Genomic DNA, 22,310 nt, shown 5'->3' with positions numbered 1-22,310 from the left:
GTAATTGAAATAAATTATGGCATAACTAAACAATGTAATACTCTGTTAAAAATAATGAAGCATATCCAAACTTACTGACATGAAAACATGTCCCTGATATTTTGCAAAATCAAAAAAGCAAATTGTAGAACAGTATTTATGGAATGATTCTATTTTTAAATAGAAATGTCAATATGTTTAGGTATGCATAGAAACAAGTCTGGAAAGGATATACACCAAAAAGTTTTCGGGATTTATCTCAGGGTGGGCTTGGATGGGGGTTATGAGTATTTCTGTACTGTATGAATTTCTTTTATAAGGATTACCTAATTACTTTTATAATTAAAAATAAATATTTATTAACTAGTAAAGTGAATATGGGTCAAATAGATTTTCTACAACTTCTGAGACTTAAATATCAAAAGAAGAAAAAATAAACTGTTACACCAACACAAAGGAACTGAAAACACTCTTAGGACAAATCAATAGCCTTAAAGGGAATCCACCTTTTCCCCTGTGTAGTTAATCTAATTTACAAAAACAATAACTAAATAAACAAAATAATATTTCTAGATTATAGTACCTTTTTCAGGAATGTTTCTTACTGATTTTGCTTCCTTCTCATTTGCAGGCATGGAAACTAGAGGAAAAGAGGGCAATTGCATTTTTTAAGATATTTAATAATAACTTGTGAAAGTAATAAAATATTCTATATAAAGACTTATAAACACAAGTTACTTTTTTTATTCAGCAAACCAATTTTAGCTTAACTGATTTCCTGTCATTAAAAGACAAATTATTCGGGAACTTACCTAGTAAAATTAACACTGGAAAAATCCATATTAAAAAAACCGAGAAGGAAGTATACCAAATACTATGATTTATTTCTGTGTGGTATTTTCTTTTTTGTGACTTCCCTCAAATTAAACTGTATTACTTTTATGATCAGGGAAAAAAAAGAAAAGAAAAAATAAAACAGCACACTGGAAGTCAGGAGACTGGGCTCCTTGTCTTGATTCTGGCATAACTGATTGTTTAACTTTCCCTCCCTGGGCCTCAGTTCCCTTCTTTATAAAATTAGAGGACATGACATAATGATTTGTAATGTCCCTTCAAAACAATGTTCAAACAGTTTAACATATAGTAACCATAGATATATATTACTCAGGACTCATCTCTCTAAAAGACATTGCATATTTATGAAAATGAAGCAAAGGACAGAAAAATAAGCTCATATCTCTCCCAAATTATGCCTTGGGGATAGATTCATCTCTGTCTCCTACACCCACAGTAACTTAATAATAAGTATTCACTGAATAATAGCTATGACTTTAAATCATCAAAGATTCTATTGTCTTCACTGTTTTTTAACAAGGAATGAAAATGGGCTGATACATTATAGAAATTTTTGCAATGTAAGTAGAAGCAAATTACATTTTCATTTTCCAGTAAACAAGAAATTCTATAAATCAAAATCCCAAAATGCAGTTTGGTTAATCAGTCAAATATTTATGGATTACTTAGCATGTATTTAGCAACATGCTAAATGCTATGGAGTACAAAAGTGTAAGGTATTAATAAATGAAATTTACTATTTGTAGCTGCATAAAGAATATCTCAGCCAGGAAAATCTCTATGAGAGACTAATCATCAATACAGATAAACTTTTAAACAGATTATTTACCATGGAGCTGACTGAAATGGAGTAATTCTTCCTTTGAAAGTTCATCTCCTTTTGAAGGGTCCTGAGATTTCACATCGATATAAGCTGAAAACAGATAACCTAAATCACATTTACTAATTATGAGGAACAGAGATGGAGTCCATAGTGGGTCACATAAATCTGGGGGCATGGAGTTAAATAAACAGTGTCTGTGTAAGAAAGGCTTATGTGAAGAGATGTGGAAGTGGTCTACCTTACTTTATGGCAAATAATGAGAAGTACTGGTCACTTTAGTTATGCTATTTATCCTAGGTGCTTTTTCACAGTTTTCTGAGAGGCATTACTAGCTGAAATAAGAAAATCTGGCATTTGAAAATCTCTGGAAATGTGACCTCAATCATTTGAACAACTTGAATAACAAAATGAGGGACTATAAAAACTTTCTAGATTGTATTTCAAAAACAAAGGCAGTAAATGTTAAATTTAGCACGCAAACTGCATTTTTAGAAATAATAAAAAAAATATGAAGTAGTTTTGCTTTACTTCCTACCTGTGCTCTAACATGTACATAACATTTTTCCTATTTTTGATACCTCCTCTGAAACTGTAATTGATGGCAATATTAGATGTTCTAATGGCAACTTGACTTTACAATGTAAACTCCTTTTATAATTAAGTTATTAGGTAGTTTATCTTTCATTTTTAATGCTGTGTTGGTGATTTGAGTGTGTGAAGAGTTAAAGATGGCTTTTTGCTTTTAGGTCTGGTTAAAAGAACGGATTTCTGGCTATCCTGGGAAGACTCTAAATGGGATCTCAGTTGAAGCTTTAGATAATTTATGAGGTGATAATTGTTTTTGAGAATTACTCTACCTAAGCTAAAATGTACTTCTGCAATGTTCTTTTAGTTTAAAGCCTAAGACTGTTTTCCTCAAAGCATGGGGAAAGGCAGCTTCTCAAGGTCAGTGGCAAACACTTAAGTAAACTGGAATGGTGTGGTAACTTTGAGGCAGTATGGTAGAATAGAATGAAACCTGAGTTTTGGAGTCAGAGAAACCTCAGTTTGAATCCTGGCTACGCAATTTACTAGCTATGTGATCTTTGGCAATTATTTAATATTTCTGTCCCTCAGTATCCTTATCATCAAAATCAGAAGGATAATACCACTTTTGAGGGTATTATGAGGACTAAATAAAAGAATGCATGTAAAGTAAATGCCTTGACAGAGCAAGTCTCAAAAAATGGTAGCTTTTATTATTCTCCCTTTTCCAAATGTTTAAATATCTCTGCTGCCTGTTCTCACTTTTATGGATAATTCATAATATTTTACCAGTTTGGTAGTTGTCTAAAATTAAATTCTACTCTCAACAACAACTGTTCAACATTATATATTCAAATGATATGTAGTTCTTGTTCATAAACGATTTATCTTTAAATAGACTGACCACTAATAGGAAGGAAACTTGTGAGCCCATGTGTTACACACAATCTCTTCTATAGAATTCAGTGTATATCAGCAAAAGTAATGGTAATATGATCTGTGGGCCACAAAGAAGCAAAGACCTTATATCATATTGAAAACTGGTATTTATTAAAATGGAATTATATCTGTAACTGTACTTGTTAAAATGGAATCAACTCTTTCTGTACATCATTACAGACTGTTAAAATCTTACCTGGAGGAATATGCAGCTTAAAAAGCAGCTTAAGCTTCTCAGTAAAACTCCCATTGTACATTATGTCTGTTCAATAAAATTCAATTACAAATAATCATATACTCAAAGAAAATTCAATCAATTTCAGCAGCACAAATTAATTAAGATACAGATATTATCCAGGAATCAGAATTCAGAAACCTTCTGTTACTTAAGCTAACAGTTAAACCACCACCCAGACAGCCATATTCTTTCTCTCAAGTGATAAGCAAAACACCCTTTATCAAAGGGATAAAATGCTCTTCTGCTGATCACCTCTCTCACTACCTCAGATTTCTGTTTTCTTCTGAATGAGGCATTATGCCTCATTTGGGGAGAGGAATGTTCTTCAAGGGGCAATCCCTGATAACAAAGCATGTTGGGGTATCTGAAAGCAAAGAAATAAATGACATAACTGGTAGACTGTCTACAGGCACAACTTGTTTGTTGGATACTTCCCTACAACTTTTCTAGGCCAAGAGGTTGGATTTTTACTGATGTGAAAATTCCTTCTGTAGCATCCATGCACCCGAGTATGGGAAAAACAGGACAGTCTCTTCCTTCATTTTACCCATTAGAACACCCATATCTAACAGCTTGCTTTTCTAGGAGGTTTGCAGGAAAATGAGATCAATCTACTTAGATTTGGCAACAAACACAGAAAAAGTTGTTACTGCTAAAGCTGGAGACATTGTAACCCAGAGTGGTATAATCTCACTAAATTGGTGATAACCGACAGCATAAATATTTCTAGAGGGTCTTTTATTTTTGCTTAAAAAAAGATAATTATTAGATAGCATCCTACCAATTGCAGAGGAGAATTCTTTGAAGTTTATAAGGCAGTCAGAGTTTTCATCCAACAATCTGAATGTCCATAAAGCTAGAGAGTCTCTATTTGCAGAATGAGCCCAGGGACTCAACAAGTGATACAACACTCTGAACTGTTGGCAGTCAATCTGATACTGTTCCAAATATGGTAGACTGGGGTCATGGTGCTTCAATACCGGATAATTTGAACACCAATAATAAGAAAAAAACAGCTCTTTCTATTAAAAGAAAATGAAAAAGGAAAGTCATTAAACCAGAAAAAGTAATTTCAGAAGGCTATTTTCTTTTAAACATGTCAACATAATTAAAAATAGAATATTTAAGAGTATTTGTGATAAAATTCTGCTAAAAGAGCATTATTGTTCATTTAAAGAAGAAAAACAGTACCTTAAAGATGACGTAAAGTTCATCCAATTCATGAAGCCTCAACTTCACATCTTGTGATACGACACGTAACTTTAAAGAGATTAAAAGCAATTTAGAATTTAACACATCAATATTGAAATTCTCTTTGAATTAATTTCTAGACCTCCTTCTGCTAGAAGAAACTTTCTTTTTTTTTAACTCTTTAAATGAATAACAAAGGTAAATTCATTTATTTTATCCTTTTAAACAGTTGTGCATAGAGTTCAGTTGGACTCTATGTACCCAGAAATCACTGCCAAAGAGACAGCCACTAAATGTCTATATATATAAGCAAAAGTATTTAAGTTTCATTCCATATACTTATCTATTACCACATAAGCAATTTGTTAAGTCATCATGTGGGGTTGTAATTAAACACTTCAAAGGCACTGGGAGATATACATCCCTCTCTGTGCCAAAAACCATAATCCAAGAAGTAATAAGCTTAGGAAATATGTAATTTTATCCTACTCCATGAAGAATAAGCACCAATGGTAGAATCATTATAATATTTAAGAAATTTAAAAGCAAGGGTAAAGATAAAAGCTAGTAAACCCAAAAGAATGGATAAATAAAGCCAGGAGTTGGTTAACTGAAACAATAAATCAAACAGACAAATTTCTGGCAAGTGTAATAAAAGAAAGCACAAGTAAACATCATTGAGAAGAAAAGGGGTAATATAAACATAGATACAGAGTCATTAAAAATGTCCAGCACCTCTTAAACAACCGATGGGTTAAAGAGGAAATCACAAGCGAAATTAGGAAATGTCTTGAGGCAAATGCAATGAAAATACAGCAAAAACTTATGGCATGTCATGAGGCAGTGCTGAGAGGGAAATTTATAGCTCTAAATGCTTACAATAAAAAAGAAGAAAGACTTCAAATCAGAAAACTAACCTCAAAATTGAAGAACCAGAAAAAGAAGAACAAACTAAACCCAAAGTGAGCAGAAGGAAGGAAATAAAGATTAGAGTGGTGCTAAAAGAAAGAGAAAACAAACAAACAAACAAAAAAATAGAATCAACAAAAACAAAAGTTAGTTCTTTGAAATGATCAATAAACAAACCTCTAGCTAGACTGACAAAGAAAACAAAGAGAGAGGATACAAAGAATGAAAATCAAAGGACTATGGGGGATACTATGAACAACTGCATGTCAATAAATTATATAACCTAGGCGAAATGGACAAATTTTTAAACACACACAAACTATCTACACTGACTAAAGAAGAAACAGAAGAGCTCAAAAAACCAGTTACTAGTAAAGAGATTGAATCAGTAATCAAAAATCTCCCAACAAACAAAATTCCAGGACCAGATGGTTTCACAGGGGAATTCTACCAAAAATTCCAAGAAGACTTAATGCCAATTCTGCTCAAACTTTTCCAAAAAATTGAAGAGGAGGGAACACTCCCTAACTCATTCTACAAGGCCAACATCACCCTCATATCAAAGCTGGAAAAAGATACCACAAGAAAACTACAGACCAATATTTCTAATGAATATAGATGCAAAAATTCTCCACAAAATACTAGCCAACTGAATACAACAGCATATTAAAAGAACCATTCACCATGACCAAGTGGGATTTATTGCTGGTATGCAAGGTTGGTTCAACATAAGAAAATCAATAAATGTAATACACCACATTAGAAGAATGAAGGGGAAAAAACCCACATCTCAGTTGACACAGAAAAGGCATTTCACAAAATATAGCACCCTTTCTTGATAAATACACTTAGAACACTAGGAATAGAAGGAAACTTCCTCAACATGATAAAGGGCATATTTGAAAATCCTACAGCTAACATTGTACTTAACGGTGAAAGAATGAAACCTTTCCTTCTAGTATCAGTAACAAGTCAAGGATACCTACGGTCACCACTGATAATCAACATTGCTCTGGAAGCTCTTGCCAGGAGTTAGGCAAGAAAAAAGTAATAAAAGGCATCCAAATTGGAAAGGAAGAATAAAAACGTGCCCTATTTGCAGATGACATGATCCTATACAGAGAAAATCCTGAAAAATCCACCAGAAACCGCCTAGAGCTAATAAATGGATTCAGGAAAGTGGAAGAGTACAAGATCAACATGCCAGAATCAGCACTGCTTCTATACACAAGCAACGAACAATCAGAAGAAGAAATCAAGGAAAGAATTCCATTCAAAATAGCAACTAAAAAAAATAAATATCTAGGAATAAATCTAACCAAGGATGTAAAGGACTTGTATGCAGAAACCTATAAAACACTGTGAAAAGAAATCAAAGAAGACCTAAATAAATGGGAGGACATTCCGTGTTCATGGATTGGAAGACTAAATATCATTAAGATGTCCATACTACTCAAAGCAATTTATAGATTCAATGTAATCCCAATTAAAATTCCAACAACTTTCTTTGCAGAAATGGGAAAGCCAATCATCAAATTTATATGGAAGGGAAAGGGGCCCTGAATGGCTAAAGCCATCTTGCAAAAGAAGAATGAATTTGGAGGACTCACAGCTCCTCATCTTAAAACTTATTACAAAGCCAGAGTAATCAAAACATCATGGTACTGGCAAAAGGACAGACATATAGACCAATGGAATATAACTGCAAGCTCAAACATCAATCCTCACATTTATGGCCAATTAATTTTTGAAAAGGAGGCAAAGACCACTCAATTGGGGAAGATCAGTTTCTTCAAAAAATGGTGCTGAGAAAACTGTACCTTCATTTGCAAAAAAATAAAATAAAATAAAATAAGTAAATAAAAGTGGGATGACCGCTACCTCACACCATACACAAAAAATGAACTCAAAATGAATCAAACGCCTTAATATAAGAGCTAGAACTATCAAACTTCTAAAATAAAATGTAGGGAGGAATCTTCATGACCTTATAATAGGCAATGCTTTCTTAAACTACACCCAAAGTATCAGCTACAAAAAGAAAAAAACAGATAAATGGGACCTCATCAAAATTAAGAACTTTTGAACTGCAAAAGACTTTTATCATGAAAGTAAAATGACAGCTTACATAATGGGAGAAAATATTTAGAAACCACATATCCAATACAGGTTTAGCATCCAGAATATATAAAGAAATCCTTTAACTTAACAACAAAAAGACCAACAATCCAATTAAAAAATGGGCAAAAGACTTAAACAGACAGCTCTCCAAAGAAGATATACAGATCACCAGAAAGCGCATGAAAATATGCTCAACATCATTGGCCATTAGGTAAATACAAATCAAAACCAAAATGAGATACCATTTAACAGTCATTAGAATAGCTGCTATTAAAAAATTGGAAAAGAATAAGTGTTGGAGAGGATGTGGAGAAATAGGAACATTCATTCATTGCTGGTGGCAATGTAAAATGGTACAGCTGCTGTGGAAGACAATTTGGCAGTTCCTCAGAAAGCTAAGTATAGAGAACCACTATACGACTTGGCAATCCCACTACTAGGTATATACCCAAAAGAACTGAAAGCAGGTACTCAAACAGATATTTTCACACTGATGTTCATAACAGTTTATTCACATTTGACAAAAGATGGAAGCATTCCAAGTATCCTCAACTGATGAATGAATAAATATAATGAGGTATACACTTAAAATAGAATATTATTCAGCCATAAAAGGAATGAAGTCCTGATAATGTGACAACATGGATGAAACTTGAAAATATCATGTTGAGTGAAATAAGCTGGACACAAAAGGACAAATATTGAATGATCTCACTGATCTGAAACAATCAGAATTAGCAAGCTCATAGAGTCAGAATCTAGAATACAGGTTACCAGGGGATGGGGTGAGGATAGGGAATGAGAAGTCAAGGCTTAAAATGTACAGGATTGCTATTTGGAATGATAGACATGTTTTGGCAATGAATGGTGGCAATGGTAGCACATTGTGAATGCAATTAACATCACTGAAGTAAATATAATCTGAATATGATTAAAAGGGGAAATGTTAGATTGTATATATGGTTACAGAATAAAAATTTTTAAAAATTTCATCAAACTGGTGACGTCATCAACATGGCGACGTAAACAGCTACTGAAAACTTCTCTCCAGAGCTTCAATGAAAAAAGGGACAATTCTGAATTGTTTAAAACTCTGGAGAAGGACATAGACTGGAGTAAGACCCTGCAAATACTGAATTGAAGAGAGAAATATCAGGTAGGAATTTTCCGTCCCAGACCAGTCGGTTGCCTCCCCTCCCCCTCACTTGGTCTCCATGCAGGAAAGGCACAGAAGCAATAGACAGGACCCCTCCCACTGGGGACACAGATTTTAAAATCTCACAAGAATGAAAAATACCCTGTTTGAAGACCCAGTGGACAGGGGAGGACATTTCAAGGCCCAGATTGGTGAGGGACAAAGAGACTGAGAAAACACAGACAGAGACGCATTTCCAGCCTTGGGTCCAAAGACCCAGTCAGCAGCTGTGCTCCCAGGCATACCAGACTCTGAGGATGATTAAGTTACTGAACAGCGCCATCTGCTGGACAGCCCTTTCTTAGGAATACAAGCTTGTCTATACACCCTGTACAGAAACATGGCCCTGTTTTGGCTGAAAAATAGGGAAGACCCAATGGTTAAAGCAGGGATCCAAATGAAACCCAAGTCTTGCTAGCCTGTGGAAAACAGAGCACCTCTGGAAGCCAGCAGATTTGTATTATCACACACAGTGAACTTGCTGGGGTGCCCAGTGCGTACCTCCCATCCCTGTGGCAGGCCATAGTGAGCACCTGACAACTGGCCAGGGAGAGAAACAAAGAAAAGATAGAGATCAGAGTCAACCAACAAGAAAACCTTACGCAAAAGAGAGAAAACAACCTCCAGAATAAACCAATCAAGAAAACCACATGCCTAGACAGCAGAAAATCATAAGCCACATCAGGGAAGGGGAAGATACGGCCCAGTCAAAGGAAGAAACTAACATTTCAACCGAGACACAGGAGTTGAAACTACTAATTATAGATGCCCCCAAAAATCTTTTAAATTGAATCAATGAGGTGAGAGAGAATTGACAAAAGAGATAAAGGGGGAGGCGGGGCAAGATGGTGGACTGGTGAGCTGTATGTTTTAGTTACTCCTCCAGGAAACTAGGTAGAAAGCCAGGAACTGCGTGGACTGGACACCACAGAGCAATCTGACTTTGGGCATACTTCATACAACACTCATGAAAACGTGGAACTGCTGAGATCAGCGAAATCTGTAAGTTTTTGCGGCCAGGGGACCCGCGCCCCTCCCTGCCAGGCTCAGTCCCGGGGGAGGAGGGGCTGTCAGCTCCGGGAAGGAGAAGGGAGAACTGCAGTGGCAGCTCTTATCACAAACTCATTCTACTGATTCAAACTCCAACCATAGATAGACTGAGACCAGACACCAGAGAATCTGAGAGCAGCCAGCCCAGCAGAGAGGAGACAGGCATAGAAAAAAAACAACACGAAAAACTCCAAAATAAAAGCGGAGGATTTTCGGAGTTCTGGTGAACATAGAAAGGGGAAGGGCCCTGAGGCGCATATGCAAATCCTGAAGAAAAGCTGATCTCTCTGCCCTGTGGACCTTTCCTTAATGGCCCTGGTTGCTTTGTCTCTTAGCATTTCAATAACCCATTAGATCTCTGAGGAGGGCCCATTTTTTTTTTTTTAAATCCTTTTTTCTTTTTCTAAAACAATTACTCTAAGAAGCCCAATACAGAAAGCTTCAAAGACTTGCTATTTGGGCAGGTCAAGTCAAGAGCAGAACTAGGAGAGCTCTGAGACAAAACGCAATAATCCAGTGGCTGAGAAAATTCACTAAACACCACAACTTCCCAAGAAAAGGGGGGTGTCCACTCACAGCCATCATCCTGGTGGACAGAAAACACTCCTGCCCATCGCCAGCCCCATAGCCCAGAACTTCTCCAGACAACCCAGTGTGACGGAAGTGCTTCAAATAACAGGCACACACCACAAAACTGGGCGTGGACATTAGCCTTCCCTGCAACCTAAGCTGATTGTCCCAGAGTTGGGAAGGTAGAGCAGTGTGAATTAACAAAGCCCCATTCAGCCATCATTTCAGCAGACTGGGAGCCTCCCTACACAGCCCAGCAGCCCAGAACTGCCCTGGGGGGACGGCACTCACCTGTGACATAGCACAGCCATCCCTCAACAGAGGACCCAGGGTGCACGGCCTGGAAGAGGGGCCCACTTGCAAGTCTCAGGAGCCATACGCCAATACCAAGGACTTGTGGGTCAGTGGCAGAGACAAACTGTGGCAGGACTGAACTGAAGGATTAGACTATTGCAGCAGCTTTAAAACTCTAGGATCACCAGGGAGATTTAATTGCTAGAGCCACCCCCCCCTCCCTGACTGCCCAGAAACACGCCCCATATACAGGGCAGGCAACACCAACTACACACGCAAGCTTGGTACACCAATTGGACCCCACAAGACTCACTCCCCCACTCACCAAAAAGGCTAAGCAGGGGAGAACTGGCTTGTGGAGAACAGGTGGCTCGTGGACGCCACGTGTTGGTTAGTTAGAGAAAGTGTACTCCACGAAGCTGTAGATCTGATAAATTAGAGATAAGGACTTCAATTGGTCTACAAATCCTAAAAGAACCCTATCAAGTTCAGCAAATGCCACGAGGCCAAAAACAACAGAAAATTATAAAGCATATGAAAAAACCAGACGATATGGATAACCCAAGCCCAAGCACCCAAATCAAAAGACCAGAAGAGACACAGCACCTAGAGCAACTACTCAAAGAATTAAGATGAACAATGAGACCAAAGTACGGGAGATAAAGGAAATCAAGAAGACCCTAGAAGAGCATAAAGAAGACATTGCAAGACTAAATAAAAAAATGGATGAACTTATGGAAATTAAAGAAACTGTTGACCAAATTAAAAAGATTCTGGACACTCATAGTACAAGACTAGAGGAAGTTGAACAACGAATCAGTGACCTCGAAGATGACAGAATGGAAAATGAAAGCATAAAAGAAAGAATGGGGAAAAAAATTGAAAAAATCGAAATGGACCTCAGGGATATGATAGATAATATGAAACGTCCAAATATAAGACTCATTGGTGTCCCAGAAGGGGAAGAAAAGGGTAAAGGTCTAGGAAGAGTATTCAAAGAAATTGTTGGGGAAAACTTCCCAAATCTTCTAAACAACATAAATACACAAATCATAAATGCTCAGCGAACTCCAAATAGAATAAATCCAAATAAACCCACTCCGAGACATATACTGATCACACTATCAAACACAGAAGAGAAGGAGCAAGTTCTGAAAGCAGCAAGAGAAAAGCAATTCACCACATACAAAGGAAACAGCATAAGACTAAGTAGTGACTACTCAGCAGCCACCATGGAGGCAAGAAGGCAGTGGCACGATATATTTAAAATTCTGAGTGAGAAAAATTTCCAGCCAAGAATACTTTATCCAGCAAAGCTCTCCTTCAAATTTGAGGGAGAGCTTAAATTTTTCACAGGCAAACAAATGCTGAGAGAATTTGCTAACAAGAGACCTGCCCTACTGGAGATACTCAAGGGAGCCCTACAGACAGAGAAACAAAGAAAGGACAGAGAGACTTGGAGAAAGGTTCAGTACTAAAGAGATTCGGTATGGGTACAATAAAGGATATTAATAGACAGAGGGGAAAAATATGACAAACATAAACCAAAGGATAAGATGGCTGATTCAAGAAATGCCTTCACGGTTATAATGTTGAATGTAAATGGATTAAACTCCCCAATTAAAAGATATAGATTCGCAGAATGGATCAAAAAAAATGAACCATCAATATGTTGCATACAAGAGACTCATCTTAGACACAGGGACACAAAGAAACTGAAAGTGAAAGGATGGAAAAAAATATTTCATGCAAGCTACAGCCAAAAGAAAGCAGGTGTAGCAATATTAATCTCAGATAAAATAGACTTCAAATGCAGGGATGTTTTGAGAGACAAAGAAGGCCACTACATACTAATAAAAGGGGCAATTCAGCAAGAAGAAATAACAATCGTAAATGTCTATGCACCCAATCAAGGTGCCACAAAATACATGAGAGAAACACTGGCAAAACTAAAGGAAGCAATTGATGTTTCCACAATAATTGTGGGAGACTTCAACACATCACTCTCTCCTATAGATAGATCAACCAGACAGAAGACCAATAAGGAAATTGAAAACCTAAACAATCTGATAAATGAATTAGATGTAACAGACATATACAGGACATTACATCCCAAATCACCAGGATACACATACTTTTCTAGTGCTCATGGAACTTTCTCCAGAATAGATCATATGCTGGGACATAAAACAAGCCTCAATAAATTTAAAAAGATTGAAATTATTCAAAGCACATTCTCTGACCACAATGGAATACAATTAGAAGTCAATAACCATCAGAGACTTAGAAAATTCACAAATACCTGGAGGTTAAACAACACACTCCTAAACAATCAGTGGGTTAAAGAAGAAATAGCAAGAGAAATTGCTAAATATATAGAGACGAATGAAAATGAGAACACAACATACCAAAACCTATGGGATGCAGCAAAAGCAGTGCTAAGAGGGAAATTTATAGCACTAAACGCACATATTAAAAAGGAAGAAAGAGCCAAAATCAAAGAACTAATGGATCAACTGAAGAAGCTAGAAAATGAACAGCAAACCAATCCTAAACCAAGTACAAGAAAAGAAATAACAAGGATTAAAGCAGAAATAAATGACATAGAGAACAAAAAAAACAATAGAGAGGATAAATATCACCAAAAGTTGGTTCTTTGAGAAGATCAACAAGATTAACAAGCCCCTAGCTAGACTGACAAAATCAAAAAGACAGAAGACCCATATAAACAAAATAATGAATGAAAAAGGTGACATAACTGCAGATCCTGAAGAAATTAAAAAAATTAAAAGAGGATACTATGAACAACTGTATGGCAACAAACTGGAGAATGTAGAGGAAATGGGCAATTTCCTGGAAACATATGAACAACCGAGACTGACTAGAGAAGAAATAGAAGACCTCAACCAACCCATCACAAGCAAAGAGATCCAATCCGTCATCAAAAATCTTCCCACAAATAAATGCCCAGGGCCAGATGGCTTCACAGGGGAATTCTACCAAACTTTCCAGAAAGAACTGACACCAATCTTACTCAAACTCTTTCAAAACATTGAAGACAATGGAACACTACCTAACTCATTTTATGAAGCTAACATCAATCTAATACCAAAACCAGGCAAAGATGTTACAAAAAAGGAAAACTACCGGCCAATCTCCCTAATGAATATAGATGCAAAAATCCTCAACAAAATACTTGCAAATCGAATCCAAAGACACATTAAAAAAATCATAAACCATGACCAAGTGGGGTTTATTCCAGGCATGCAAGGATGGTTCAACATAAGAAAATCAATCAATGTATTACAACACATTAACAAGTCAAAAGGGAAAAATCAATTGATCATCTCAATAGATGCTGAAAAAGCATTTGACAAAATCCAACATCCCTTTTTGATAAAAACACTTCAAAAGGTAGGAATTGAAGGAAACTTCCTCAACATGATAAAGAGCATATATGAAAAACCCACAGCTAGCATAGTACTCAATGGTGAGAGACTGAAAGCCTTCCCTCTAAGATCAGGAACAAGACAAGGATGCCCGCTGTCACCACTGTTATTCAACATTGTGCTGGAAGTGCTAGCCAGGGCAATCCGGCAAGACAAAGAAATAAAAGGCATCCAAATTGGAAAAGAAGAAGTAAAACTGTCATTGTTTGCAGATGATATGATCTTATATCTAGAAAACCCTGAGAAATCGACGATACAGCTACTAGAGCTAATAAACAAATTTAGCAAAGTAGCGGGATACAAGGTTAATGCACATAAGTCAGTAATGTTTCTATATGCTAGAAATGAACAAACTGAAGAGACACTCAAGAAAAAGATACCATTTTCAATAGCAACTAAAAAAATCAAGTACCTAGGAATAAACTTAACCAAAGATGTAAAAGACCTATACAAAGAAAACTACATAACTCTACTAAAAGAAATAGAAGGGGACCTTAAAAGATGGAAAAATATTCCATGTTCATGGATAGGAAGACTAAATGTCATTAAGATGTCAATTCTACCCAAACTCATCTACAGATTCAATGCAATCCCAATCAAAATTCCAACAACCTACTTTGCAGACTTGGAAAAGCTAGTTATCAAATTTATTTGGAAAGGGAAGATGCCTCGAATTGCTAAAGACACTCTAAAAAAGAAAAACGAAGTGGGAGGACTTACACTCCCTGACTTTGAAGCTTATTATAAAGCCACAGTTGCCAAAACAGCATGGTACTGGCACAAAGATAGACATATAGATCAATGGAATCGAATTGAGAATTCGGAGACAGACCCTCAGATCTATGGCCGACTGATCTTTGATAAGGCCCCCAAAGTCACTGAACTGAGTCATAATGGTCTTTTCAACAAATGGGGCTGGGAGAATTGGATATCCATATCCAAAAGAATGAAAGAGGACCCATACCTCACCCCCTACACAAAAATTAACTCAAAATGGACCAAAGATCTCAATATAAAAGAAAGTACCATAAAACTCCTAGAAGATAATGTAGGAAAACATCTTCAAGACCTTGTATTAGGCGGCCACTTCCTAGACTTTACACCCAAAGCACAAGCAACAAAAGAGAAAATAGAAAAATGGGAACTCCTCAAGCTTAGAAGTTTCTGCACCTCAAAGGAATTTCTCAAAAAGGTAAAGAGGCAGCCAACTCAATGGGAAAAAATTTTTGGAAACCATGTATCTGACAAAAGACTGATATCTTGCATATATAAAGAAATCCTACAACTCAATGACAATAGTACAGTCGGCCCAATTATAAAATGGGCAAAAGATATGAAAAGACAGTTCTCTGAAGAGGAAATACAAATGGCCAAGAAACACATGAAAAAATGTTCAGCTTCACTAGCTATTAGAGAGATGCAAATTAAGACCACAATGAGATACCATCTAACACCGGTTAGAATGGCTGCCATTAAACAAACAGGAAACTACAAATGCTGGAGGGGATGTGGAGAAATTGGAACTCTTATTCACTGTTGGTGGGACTGTATAATGGTTCAGCCACTCTGGAAGTCGGTCTGGCAGTTCCTTAGAAAACTAGATATAGAGTTACCATTCGATCCAGCGATTGCACTTCTCGGTATATACCCGGAAGATCGGAAAGCAGTGACACGAACAGATATCTGCACGCCAATGTTCATAGCAGCACTATTCACAATTGCCAAAAGATGGAAACAACCCAAATGTCCTTCAACAGATGAGTGGATAAATAAAATGTGGTATATACACACGATGGAATACTACGCGGCAGTAAGAAGGAACGATCTGGTGAAACATATGGCAACATGGATGAACCTTGAGGACATAATGCTAAGTGAAATAAGCCAGGCACAAAAAGAGAAATATTATATGCTACCACTAATGTGAACTTTGAAAAATGTAAAACAAATGGCTTATAATGTAGAATGTAGGGGAACTAGCAATAGAGAGCAATTAAGGAAGGGGGAACAATAATCCAAGAAGAACAGATAAGCTATTTAACGTTCTGGGGATGCCCAGGAATGACTATGGTCTGTTAATTTCTGATGGATATAGTAGGAGCAAGTTCACAGAAATGTTGCTATATTAGGTAACTTTCTTGGGGTAAAGTAGGAACATGTTGGAAGTTAAGCAGTTATCTTAGGTTAGTTGTCTTTTTCTTACTCCCTTGTTATGGTCTCTTTGAAATGTTCTTTTATTGTATGTTTGTTTTCTTTTTAACTTTTTTTTCATACAGTTGATTTAAAAAAGAAGGGAAAGTTAAAAAAAAAAAAAAAAGATGTAGTGCCCCCTTGAGGAGCTTGTGGAGAATGCAGGGGTATTCGCCTACCCCACCCCCATGGTTGCTAACATGACCACAGACATACGGGACTGGTGGTTTGATGGGTTGGGCCCTCTACCACAGGTTTTACCCTTGGGAAGACGGTTGCTGCAAAGGAGAGGCTAGGCCTCCCTATGGTTGTGCCTAAGAGCCTCCTCCCGAATGCCTCTTTGTTGCTCAGATGTGGCCCTGTCTCTCTAGCTAAGCCAACTTGAAAGGTGAAATCACTGCCCTCCCCCCTACGTGGGATCAGACACCCAGGGGAGTGAATCTCCCTGGCAACGTGGAATATGACTCCCGGGGAGGAATGTAGACCTGGCATCGTGGGACGGAGAACATCTTCTTGACCAAAAGGGGGATGTGAAAGGAAATGAAATAAGCTTCAGTGGCAGAGAGAATCCAAAAGGAGCCGAGAGGTCACTCTGGTGGGCACTCTTACGCACACTTTAGACAACCCTTTTTAGGTTCTAAAGAATTGGGGTAGCTGGTGGTGGATACCTGAAACTATCAAACTACAACCCAGAACCCATGAATCTCGAAGACAGTTGTATAAAAATGTAGCTTATGAGGGGTGACAAGGGGATTGGGAAAGCCATAAGGACCACACTCCACTTTGTCTAGTTTATGGATGGATGAGTAGAAAAATAGGGGAAGGAAACAAACAGACAAAGGTACCCAGTGTTCTTTTTTACTTCAATTGCTCTTTTTCACTCTAATTATTATTCTTCTTATTCTTGTGTGTGTGCTAATGAAGGTGTCAGGGATTGATTTGGGTGATGAATGTACAACTATGTAATGGTACTGTGAACAATCAAAAGTACGATTTGTTTTGTATGACTGCGTGGTATATGAATATATCTCAATAAAATGAAGATTAAAAAAAAAAAAAAAAAAAAAAAAGACATAATGCTGAGCAAAATAAGCCAGGCACAAAAAGAGAGATATTGTATGTTACCACTAATGTGAATTCTGTGAAAAATGTACAATGTTTTATACTGTAGAATGTAGGGGACCTAGAGATACCAATTAGTGGAGGGGGAATGATAATCTAATAAGAACAGATAAACTATGGAGGGTAATCTCAAGGTTATGGGAATGCTCAGGAATGATTATGGTTTGTAAACTTTCTTGGATATAGTAAGATCATGTTGGAAGCAATAGAGTTATTTTAGGTTTTTTTTTCTCTTATTCCATTGTTTTCTTAGGGGTTGTTAATTTTCTTGGGGTATGGTAGGAACATGTTGGAAGCAATGTAGTTATTTTAGATTATTTGTTTTTCTTACTCCCCTGTTTGGACATGGTTTATTAATTTTCTTGGGGTATGGTAGGAACATATTGGAAGCAAAGTAGTTATTTTAGGTTATTTGTTTTCCTTAATCCATTGCTTTGTTTGAAATGTTGTGGGGTTTTTTTGGTTGTTGTTTGCCTGTTTCTTTTTAATTTTTTGATAAACAAAGTTAAAAAATTGAAAAAAAATCAGTAGAAAAATGGGAATAAAAACTAAATGACAAATAGGGTGGGATGGGGGGATGGTTTGGGTATTCTCTTTTCACTTTTATTTTTTATTCTTATTCTGATTCTTTCTGATGTAAGGAAAATGTTCAGAAATAGATTGTGGTGATGAACGCATAACTATATGATCATACTGTGAACAGTTGATTGTATACAATGGATGACTGTATGGTTTATGAATATATTTCAATAAAACTGAATTAAAAAAAAAAGAGATAAAGGACATAAAGAAGACACTGGGTGATCATAAGGAAGAATTCATAACCTTGAAAAAACAAATGGCAGGACTTATGGGAATGAAAGGCACAATAGAAGAAATGAAAAACACAATGGAGATATACAACAGCAGACTTAGAGAGGCAGAAGAAAAGATCAATGAGATGGAGGACAAGACTTCTGAAATCCTGCACACAAAAGAACAGATAGGGAAAAGAGTGGAAAAATATGAGCAAGGTCTCAGGGAACTGAAAGACAACATGAAGCACATGAATATACGTGTTATAGGTGTCCCAGAAGGAGAAGAGAAGGGAAAAACAGCAGAAGGAATAATAGAGGAAATAATCAATGAAAATTTCCCAACTCTTATGAAAGATATAAAATTACAGGTCCAAGAGGCACAGCAGACCCCAAACAGAATTGACCCAAACAGACCTACTCCAAGATACTTAATAATCAGATTTGCAAATGTCAAGGACAAAGAGAGAATTCTGAAAGCAGCAAGAGAAAAGCAATCCATCACATAAAGGGAAACTTGATAAGACTAAGTGCGGATCTCTCAACAGAAACCATGGAGGCGAGAAGGCAGTGGCATGACATATTCAAGATACTGAAAAAGAAAAACTGCCAACCAAGAATCCTATATCCAGCAAAACAGTCCTTCAAAAATGAGGGAGAGTTTAAAATATTTACAGATAAACAGACACTGAGAGAGTTTGTGAACAGGAGACCTCCTCTACAGGAAATACTAAAGGGAGTACTACAGGCAGATAAGAAAAGGAGAGAGAGAGGCTTGGAGAAGAGTGTAGAAATGAAGAGAGGAGATAGAAAATGGGTAGAGATTGGACATTTGATGTTGAAGGAGTATAGAATGTTCTGGAGGATTGATTGTGTAGATCTAGAAATGGATAGCACATAACAGTGTGAAGGAAGCAATATTGTAAGTACACTGAAAAAAGATGACTGTGAATACAGTTGAAAGAGGAAGGTTAGGGGTTTGTATGACAACAGAAGGCAAGATAGAAGATAAAGTCTGGGACTATATGACTTACTGAAACTTAGAGTGGTCAACGTGTGTGATTAAATGTACAAATATAAGAATGTTTTTGCATGAGGGAGCAGCAAGAAAGAATAAACTTGTGAGGTATACAGCGAGGTGAATGGACCATGAGGATAGGAGTTTGACTGAAGTAAACCAGAATTGAAAGGACGAACATTATAAAGCCTCACTAATATGGATTAATAACTGTGTAAACTCTGAGAATTGAATCTGGGAGCATGGGCTATAAGAGGAAGGGTTGTGTGGAGGTTCCTAGATTGTAAGCTTCTACAGTAGTCACATTTATTCATCAGTTGTAACAGTTATTTCTAAATTTTTGAGATTCTGAGCTATTTGTGTATGACGTGGTCAGTCCCTGGACCCTCGGGCATCTGTGTAGCACCTGGGACTTGGGGCCAGGGTTCAGCAGTGGTGAGTGTCAGCACTGCCCCATGAATAAATTGCTAGAGACTGAAAAGGAGATCAGACTTCAAGTGGAGATGTGAATGAAATGAACTTGGTTGAGATTGGTGTAGATCCTACTAAAGGGTACAGGATTTTACTAACCGTGTTTTAGAACTTTGACTTCTGTGTGGGACCAAGGGAAGAGATAGCTATATGATGCAAAATCTGTATTTTCTGTAGCACAATATATAATTTGACTTGTATGGTCAGTTCACTCAAATGCCATGATTGCATGGAACCTTGACTAGGGAGTGAGACCTTGTTGTTTCTACAGGTTAGCATGAAGCCCTGATACAACCCAGAGTAATTTGGGCAGGGAATAAAAAGTATTTACAAAGCCTCCTTGAAGGACCATGGGAAAATGTGGAAATACTAAACTTCCCCAGCTGGGGAATTCCTGATACTCTCGCAAGCATTGGGGACTGCCAGGTTGGTGGGCTGGGCCCTCAATCTTGGGGCTTGCCCTTACAGGGCTTGATACTACAAAGGAGAGGCTGATCCTACTTGTGGTTGTGCCTGGGAGTCACCCCCAAAGGGCCTCTTTTGTTGCTCAGATATGGCCTCTCTCTCTAGGCCAACTCAGCAGGTAAACTCAACCCCTTCCCCACTATGTGGGACATGACTCCCAGGGGTATAAATCTCCCTGGCAATGTGGAACGTGACTCTCAGGAATAAGCCTGGAACCTGCGTCATGTGATGAGAAAGCCTTTTGGACTAAAAGGGGGAGGAGAATTTAAACAAAATAACATTTCAATGCCTGAGAGATTTCAAACGCAGTCGAGAGGTCATTCTGGAGGTGACTCTTAGGCATTATATAGATATCCCTTTTTAGCTTTTAGTTTATTAGAATAGTTAGAAGGAAATATCTGAAATTGTTAAATTGCAGTCTAGTATCCTTGATTCTTGAAGGCGATTGAATATGTAGCTTATATGATATGACTGTGTGATTGTGAAAACCTTATGGCTCACATCCCTGTACCCAGTGCATGGACAAATGAGTAGAAAAAATGGGGACAAAAAGTAAATGAATAATATGGAGGTGGGGGGGTGAGGGACATTTTGAGTGTTGTTTCAACTTCTATTTTTATTCTTATTTTTATTTTTTGGAGTAATGAAAATGTTCAAAAATTGACTGTGGTGAAGCATCCACAACTATGTGATGATACTGTGAACAACTGTTTTACACTCTGGATGACTGTATGATATGTGAATATATTTCAATTTTAAAAAAAAGTAAATGAGGGGGGAGGAGGGTTATGGGATGCTTTGAGTGTTCTCTTATTTTTATTCTTACTTTCATATTTATTTTTTATTTTTTTGGAGTGATGAAAATGTTCAAAAATTGTGGTGTTGAATACACAACTATATGATGAAACTGTGAACAACTGTTGTATACTTCGGATGATTATATAGTATATGAATATGTTTCAATAAAATTACATTAAAGAAAAATTCATGGAACTGCACTGCACAAATGGTGTAACCTAAGTTGAGCCATGGACTTTAATTAGTAGTCCAATTATAAAAATGTGCTATCATCAATTCTAATAGGTGTTCCACACCAATGCAGGGTGTTGGTGGTAGGGTGTTGTATGGTAGTCCTGTATTTTATGCATGATTGTTCTGTAAACCCATTACTTCTCTAATAAAAAATAAAATAAATTTTAAAAAGTGCTCAGCACACAGAAGGTACCATTAAGTATCTGTTGAATGAATTCTATAAGCTTTATACCAATATATCTGAAAGACTAGATGATGTGGCTAATTCTTTAGGAAAATAAAAATGTCCAAAGACAACTCAGGAAGAGTAAGAAAATTTGAATTGACAGAACTGAAAAAGTAGTCAAAGATTTGCCTCCCACCATAAGGCAAGAGACCCAGATGGTTTTACAGATCATTTCCTCAAACCTTCAAGTGGCAGATAATTCCTATGTTATGTAAACTATTCCAGAACATAGAAAAATATGGATTATTCCAAAATTCATTCTATGACACAAGTATAACTCTGACATAAAAACCAAAATTAGAGGAGAACCTAAGATGGCGGCTAGTGAGACAGGGCGAAAAAACACCTCTGTGAAAAATACTAGATAAAAACCAGAAAGCGAACACCAGTTCCAGTGATGCACCAGCTGGACAAGGTCTGCTAAAACCACAGGGACCGTGCACTTGGTGAAACCGGGAGTCTGCATTCTGAAACGAGTGAGTAAGCCAGCTGAAAGTCCCGCGGACTAGTTCTTTAAACAAACAAACAAACAAACAAAAAAACCCAGGAGCAGCTGCAGTTACAAAGGTGAGAACTGTGCAGTGAAGCATGGCAGGAGTGGGCTGTGCCAACCTCTCGGTGTCTGGCGTGGAGGATAGACCGCTGCTGATTCCCTCAGGGCCAGGGGGGCAGAGGGGAGAGCCAAAAGGAGAAAGAAACTGTTCTGCTTGCAGCTGGCTGCCCGGCGGGCTGGGAACACTCCTGCCTGGGGCCAGATCCACAGCCCAGAGCCGCACCAGGAAACCCAGTGTGACGGGGAGTGTATCCCACGGCACTGCGCACACGCCACAATATTGGCCATGGACATGGCCTTG

General features: G+C 37.4%; 1 protein-coding gene across 4 annotated transcripts in view; it reads right to left on the bottom strand.

Moving 5' to 3' along the window:
* Nucleotides 1-22,310, bottom strand: part of TBC1D8B (TBC1 domain family member 8B) — a 164,178-nt gene that overhangs the window by 4,929 nt on the left and 136,939 nt on the right. For 2 of the 4 annotated variants that reach the window (XM_037822003.1, XM_037822005.1), the window contains exons 15-19: nucleotides 4,551-4,619; nucleotides 4,141-4,381; nucleotides 3,318-3,383; nucleotides 1,664-1,762; nucleotides 563-619 (exon numbers count right to left, since the gene is read on the bottom strand). In XM_037822003.1, coding sequence (XP_037677931.1) covers nucleotides 563-619; nucleotides 1,664-1,762; nucleotides 3,318-3,383; nucleotides 4,141-4,381; nucleotides 4,551-4,619 — 532 coding nt within the window. Of the gene's footprint in view, nucleotides 1-562; nucleotides 620-1,663; nucleotides 1,763-3,317; nucleotides 3,384-4,140; nucleotides 4,382-4,550; nucleotides 4,620-22,310 lie in introns of those variants that run through there. The other 2 variants (XM_037822004.1, XR_005214605.1) reach the window with 2 other exon arrangements.

Source organism: Choloepus didactylus, chromosome X, assembly GCF_015220235.1.
Source record: "Choloepus didactylus isolate mChoDid1 chromosome X, mChoDid1.pri, whole genome shotgun sequence".
Lineage (NCBI taxonomy): Eukaryota > Metazoa > Chordata > Mammalia > Pilosa > Megalonychidae > Choloepus > Choloepus didactylus.
Note: the sequence above shows the minus strand (reverse complement) of the source record. Positions and strands in the feature narration are given on the sequence as shown.